This window comes from Colobus angolensis, unplaced genomic scaffold, assembly GCF_000951035.1.
Source record: "Colobus angolensis palliatus isolate OR3802 unplaced genomic scaffold, Cang.pa_1.0 Scaffold21, whole genome shotgun sequence".
Classification (NCBI taxonomy): domain Eukaryota; kingdom Metazoa; phylum Chordata; class Mammalia; order Primates; family Cercopithecidae; genus Colobus; species Colobus angolensis.
In genome coordinates this window covers 5,883,562-5,889,679 of record NW_012115266.1, presented here as the reverse complement: position 1 = coordinate 5,889,679, position 6,118 = coordinate 5,883,562, and the positions used below count along the sequence as shown (strand labels likewise).

The following is a 6,118-nucleotide window of genomic DNA, read 5'->3' as shown; positions in this document are numbered from 1 at the left end:
CCGCGGGTTCAGGCCCGGGGGCGGGGCCCGGGGGCCATCTTGGCTATGGGCGGAAGTTTTCTTCAGAGACCGAGGGACGGGAATCCGTTGCCGCCCCCGGCTGGGTGGCACGACCCCGATTTGGGTATAGGAGAGAGGAGCGTGGGAACTGGCGGGCCCCCCATACAAGTTAACGCGGGCCGCCCGGGCACAGCCCACCCGGGGACCCCCTGATGCGGCACGGCCCCCGCAATTCGGCCGCCCTCCAGCCGCCTCCCGTAACCCCGGGCGCCCGCCAGCGGCGCAGCTCGCGCCAATTCTCGTACGGTTTCACGCCGGGCGCGGCGCTGGACTGCGGAGCCGGCCAGGCCCCTGCGCAATTTGCGTAGCGAACAGCGCCCGCGCAGGCGCAGGAGGGGGCGGAGCAGCGGGAGCCGGGGAGCCGGAGCCCCGGGTCCCCACGACCTGAGCCGGCTCTCCCATCAGCGGCCTGAGGACCTGGCATCCGCCTCCTCCCGCCCCTTGAGGCTGGAGAGTGGACGCGGTGGGGGGGGGGGTGAGGCGGGGGGCAGCTTTCGAGAATTACGAGGACAGAAGGCAGAGGCCCTCCCCATCCGCATTATTGGAGGAGAGAGAGCCTCCCCCAGCTTGGGGAGGGGGAGAGCGGGGCATTGGGCGCCCCCTGCAGCGGCCGCTGCCCTGACCCGACGGGCATCGGCTGGCTCTCCCCCTCCAGCCAGGACGACACGAGCGACCGAGGCCAGGGACTCCTCTCCTTGGGCCTCTGCGTCCCCCCATCCCTGGCTCTGGGTTAGGCCCAGGGAGGAGACACCCCCAACCCCCACCCGGTCTGCCCTGGAGAGAAGAGACTGCCCTTCCATGCGCCTGAGTGAGGGGCCTGGGGCCCAGGCTACCAGTGTTCCCCAAGGGCAAGGGTCTCTCTGTTGAGGAGGAGGGGCCTGTCAGCCACAACTTCTTTCCTCCTCAGCGCCCCATCTCCCTCTCTGCATCCTGCAATTCCCACCCCTCCGTATTTATTTCCCTGGCCCTGCCGACAGCCCCTCCTTCTCTGTCTCCGGGATTCAGGCCTCCCTCCCTGACATGGAGAGTAACCTGTCTGGCCTGGTGCCTGCTGCCGGGCTGGTGCCTGCGCTGCCACCTGCTGTGACCCTGGGGCTGACGGCTGCCTACACCACCCTGTATGCCCTGCTCTTCTTCTCCGTCTATGCCCAGCTCTGGCTGGTGCTTCTGTATGGGCACAAGCGTCTCAGCTATCAGACGGTGTTCCTGGCTCTCTGTCTACTCTGGGCTGCCTTGCGTACCACCCTCTTCTCCTTCTACTTCCGAGATACTCCCCGCGCCAACCGCCTGGGGCCCTTGCCCTTCTGGCTTCTCTACTGCTGCCCCGTCTGCCTGCAGTTCTTCACCTTGACGCTTATGAACCTCTACTTTGCTCAGGTAACCAACTGTGGTCCCGGGTGGGGGGTGGGAGGCGGCAAGCCTCAAGGACCCACAGGAGTGAAGGGCATCTCTGCTCCTAGGTGGTGTTCAAGGCCAAGGCGAAGCGTCGGCCGGAGATGAGCCGAGGCTTGTAAGTACTCGGGACACTGGTGGGCTCAACCTCCAGGTCGGGGCAGGGGACAGTCCCATGTAGATCCCTTCCCACCTGTCAGGGCTGAGACAAAGACAACCCAGGGAATGTCTGTGGAAGAGCTTGGAAAAGTTAAAGCACCTGGAGCAGATGGCTCAGCAGAGGCGTTGCAGATCTGCAAGGCACAAGAATAGGAATGGTTGTGGTAGTGTGAGGGAGAGGAACCCAGTGGCATCCACCATGGAGGGTGAGCTGGAGGCTCTAGCCCATGGAAGCACCAAAGCCATATGCACTCCTGGGTGACCTGGGGCCGCAATGCCCTCGTCATTTGTGCAGTGTCTTACGGTTTATAAAGAGCTTTCCCAGCCATCTTTCATTTGTACAATTTCCGTGAGAGGCTACTCTCCTCCCTTGAGAGATGAAGAAACTGAGGCCCAGTCAGGTAAGGCATCAGGATCAAGGTCAGAGCTGGGGCTCAGACGGAGACTTCTGACTCCAGTTGGTGCCCCTTCCGAGGTACCATGGCTGTCAGTCACCTTCTGACCTCTTTGAGCCTCAGTTTCTCCATCTGTAAGAATGGAGGAACAGGGCTCAGACTGGATGCCCTGAGTTCCGTGGACATTGGGGTTTCCTGCAGGAGGTGGGGCAGGTGGTGAGTGCTGAGGGCTGTTGAGGGCCCGGGCTGACTGTGCTATGGCTGCAGGCTGGCTGTCCGAGGGGCCTTTGTGGGGGCCTCACTGCTCTTTCTGCTGGTGAACGTGCTGTGTGCTGTACTCTCCCATCGGCGCCGGGCACAGCCCTGGGCCCTGCTGCTTGTCCGCGTCCTGGTGAGCGACTCCCTGTTCGTCATCTGTGCGCTGTCTCTTGCTGCCTGCCTCTGCCTCGTCGCCAGGCGGGCGCCCTCCACTAGCATCTACCTGGAGGCCAAGGTAGGGCCGCAGCACTGATGCCCAGGTGTCCTTTGGGATCTCTGGGCAGCGGTTCTCAGGGTGTAGAGGAAGCTGGGAGTCTTCTCTCCCTGAGGGTCCTCTGTTGTTACCTGTGCCAGGGGACCAGTGTGTGCCAGGCGGCCGCAATGGGTGGAGCCATGGTCCTGCTCTATGCCAGCCGGGCCTGCTACAACCTGACAGCACTGGCCTTGGCCCCCCAGAGCCGGCTGGACACCTTCGATTACGACTGGTACAATGTGTCTGATCAGGTGGGCATACGCATGTCTGCCACCTCCTTAGTAGCCGTGGCACCTTGGCCCCAGCTGGCCTGGGCCCTGTCCCACTGCCCCCTTGGCGTGACTGCAGACTGGCACCAGCCCCTGCCTTCCCACAGGCGGACCTGGTGAATGACCTGGGGAACAAAGGCTACCTGGTATTTGGCCTCATCCTCTTCGTGTGGGAGCTGCTGCCCACCACCCTGCTGGTGGGCTTCTTCCGGGTACACCGGCCCCCACAGGACCTGGTAAGGGTCTGCACCCTCCCCTGTGGGGCCAGTGGAGAGGGAATCCTGGGTTGGCATCTGGGGATGGGCTGGGAGAACAGCGTGGGACAGGAGTAAGTATCGATGATGGCTTCCTCCCCCAGAGCACCAGCCACATCCTCAATGGGCAGGTCTTTGCCTCCCGGTCCTACTTCTTTGACCGGGCTGGGCACTGTGAAGATGAGGGCTGCTCCTGGGAGCACAGCCGGGGTGAGAGCACCAGGTAGGAGCCGTGGCACTGCCTCAGTACCCCTGTCCCCCTCCACCCACTTGGCTCCATCGAGCTATAGGGGACTGAGAGAGTCGGGTCTTGCCCTTCCACCCCTGCCATGGCCTTTGCTTCCCCATCTGTACTAGGTGAGGCCCCCTGGGTTCCTATGGCTAAAGCCTCCATCCCTTGCCTAGAGATGTACTTTGCCTGGGCCCCGAAGGTCTAGGTCACAGGGGTTCTGTTCTAAGCCTCTGTTCCTCCTGCAGCTCTTGTGACTGTGGCCCTGGTCACTGTCCTGAGACTGACCCTGTTTCTCTGCTGCAGTATGTCAGGCAGTCTAGGCTCTGGGAGCTGGTATGGCGCCATCGGGCGTGAGCCGGGCTGGTATGGGGGCAGCCAGACGAAGACCACTCCTCTGCTCTTCTCCCAGGTGCCAGGACCAGGCGGCCACCACCACAGTCTCTACTCCACCCCACAGACGTGATCCCCTTCCCTCCCCCACAGAATACCCAGGCCCCAGTCCTCCTCACCCTAGGCCCCTGTGCCAAGTTTGCCACTTCTTGCCCAGGATCCTGGGGGTCGTGGCTGCCCCCTCCTCTGGCCAGCTCCTTGCTGTCCTGTCATAGTGAGCTTGTGCCATCCCCCTAGGATGGGGGCATGGCCCTGGCTGCCAGATGCCCACAGCACCCTGGCATGACCTGCCACCTCCGCTTCCACACCGGAGCCAGCTACCTCTCCTGTGCCTGCCACTCAATAAACAGTGTCTGCGCCCCACAGTTGTTCATCTGTCTGTCATCTGCCTTGTGTTCCTGTCACTTTTGCCTGTTTGGCCTAAGGCTGAACAGACAGTGGCCCTGGAAGTGGGCTGCTAGGCTGGGCAGGGGCCACTTACCCCATCAAGGCTGGTGGGCTGGGAGAGGAGGGGCCTGCAGTTTGCAAGGGAAGGAGACCACACAGGCCTTTGTTCTCAAAGCTCTGCTGGCCCAGAATTGCCCCACTAACTCCAGATCCCTCTCCACTTGAACAGTTCCTACTCTTTCCTCAAGACCTGCATCAACTGTCACTATCTTTAGGAAGCCTTCTGTCTCCTGGTCAAGGGATGTGGCCCCTCTGCTAGGCCCCACAGCCCCACATTACTGTGGTTATGTGGCTACTGAGGATTTTCTTGGGGTTTTTTTTTTTTTCTTCGAGACAGGGTCTGTCACTCAGACTGGAGTGCAGTGGCACGATCATGGCCCACTGCAGCCTCAACCAACCAGGCTCAAGCAATCCTCCTGCCTCAGCCTGCCTAATTTTTTAATTTTTTATTTTAGAGGTGGGGTTTCACCATGTTGCCCAGGCTGGTCTCGAACTCCTGGGCTCAAGCAATCCACCCACCTCAGCCTCCCAAAGTGCTGGGATTACAGGCATGAGGTACCATGCCTGGCAGCTACTGAGTCTTAACCCCAATGGATTAGACTTTCTGGAGGCCCTGTTTACCTATCACCACCCCAACCTGGTCTTTAGGAGCCAGGAGTTAGTCCAGGGCTTGCCAGGGAGTTGGCGTGGTGACTGAGCAGCCCCCTATCTTCCTACCAGAGTGTGGGTTTGCCCAGATGTACAGGTGGTCCCCTAGCTGTGCCCTTCCAGTGGCCCTCTTCTCCACCGTCCTTAGCAGCATAGTCACTGCTCTCTGCTCCCATGGTCCTGGCAGTTCTGTCTGATGGCTAGGAGTCCTGTACTGGAGGGTCTGTCCCCTGCCCACATAGGTGGTTGTCCCAGCTTTTCAGAGTTCCCTTGGCTTATCGCTGGGCCTGCTTCAAAACCCTTTACTTGGGACCATCGTGGGCACCAGACCCTCAGGGCCTCCAGAGAGGGCATCTGAGACTCAGAGAATCAGCTTGAAGCTGGACAATCACTTTTTGTGAAAAGGAAAACTGCTAACGTTTGTGGGGCACTTTATTGTGTGTGCCAGGCTCTGTTTTGAGGATTTCTAAACACTGGCCTCCTTAATGCCCAGAACAGCACCCCGAAATGATTAATCACCCCTTTTCTGTAAGTGGGAACAGGGACACTCCAGAGTTTGGTAACCTGTCCAGGTTCCCTACCAGTAGGGGGTGGTCAGCCTCAAAGCCCAGGCTGAAAGCCATCCAGCATGAGGGCTGAGGACCCCAGCAGGCACCAGAGGGTCTTTGGAGAGGTCACAGGTTGTCAAGCGGGTGAGAACAGGGCAGGGCAAGTTCAGGACCAGCCAGGGCCTGGGTGTTCAGGCAGTGGGAGAGCGGATGCTGGCACCAGTGCCATGCTGGGATCTGCAGGCAGCTCCAGCCACAGCCTTCTGGGGCTGATTTCTGGTCATGGAAGTGAGAACCAAAAGCTGGGGCTGGGAGCACCCTGGAGGGATAGCCCGGGAGCAGGTAGAGGGCCAAAACTGGAGTGGGGGCAGGAGGTGTTCCAGCAGCGACTCCCCAGAGGTGGGTCCCAACCTCCATGTCGGCCAATTCCAGGTGACCCCACCGGGTTGCCCCCACCCCTTTGTCCCGCGGAGCCCCTCCCTCATGAGTACTGAGCCCAAGGGCTAGGCTGTCCCCAGGGGCGGAGAGTTGCGGGCCCTTCCCGATCCAGTAATGGGCCTGGGAGATGCCAGATTAGCGTGTTGCCTGTCCAGAGAGGTGGGCCAGCTGATGCCCAGGTCGGGGCCCTGCCGCTGGCCACACTGGGCTCCGGTCCAAGGCTAGAAGGCTGGCCCCAGCTGCAACCCCTCTCCGGCTCCTCTGCCACCCACCTCCCGGGGCTGGCCAGCATTGGGGAGCCGGGCGGCCGCAGGTAAAGGGCTTGGGGCGGCGCCGGCGGCGAGGGCGCTGCAAGGAGGGAAGCGCGGCGCCGGA

At 61.4% G+C, this 6,118-nt stretch overlaps 1 protein-coding gene across 1 annotated transcript; it reads left to right on the top strand.

Moving 5' to 3' along the window:
• Positions 1–22: 22 nt before the first annotated feature.
• On the top strand, positions 23–4,032 carry GPR137 (G protein-coupled receptor 137). Its single transcript, XM_011942588.1, has 8 exons — positions 23–168; positions 1,066–1,437; positions 1,521–1,570; positions 2,274–2,499; positions 2,619–2,768; positions 2,894–3,022; positions 3,145–3,263; positions 3,576–4,032. The coding sequence occupies exons 1-8, from the start codon at positions 46–48 to the stop codon at positions 3,733–3,735; spliced, it is 1,329 nt and encodes a 442-aa protein (XP_011797978.1). The 5' UTR covers positions 23–45; the 3' UTR covers positions 3,736–4,032.
• Positions 4,033–6,118: the final 2,086 nt, after the last annotated feature.

What these genes read in the sequence shown, in the direction of transcription:
- GPR137 (XM_011942588.1), top strand. Translation starts at nt 46, where the DNA reads ATGGGCGGAAGTTTTCTTCAGAGACCGAGGGACGGGAATCCGTTGCCG. An exon ending in CCGGAGATGAGCCGAGGCTT is followed by an intron (nt 1,571 to 2,273) that starts GTAAGTACTCGG and finishes CTATGGCTGCAG; the next exon opens with GCTGGCTGTCCGAGGGGCCT. An exon ending in ACCGGCCCCCACAGGACCTG is followed by an intron (nt 3,023 to 3,144) that starts GTAAGGGTCTGC and finishes TTCCTCCCCCAG; the next exon opens with AGCACCAGCCACATCCTCAA.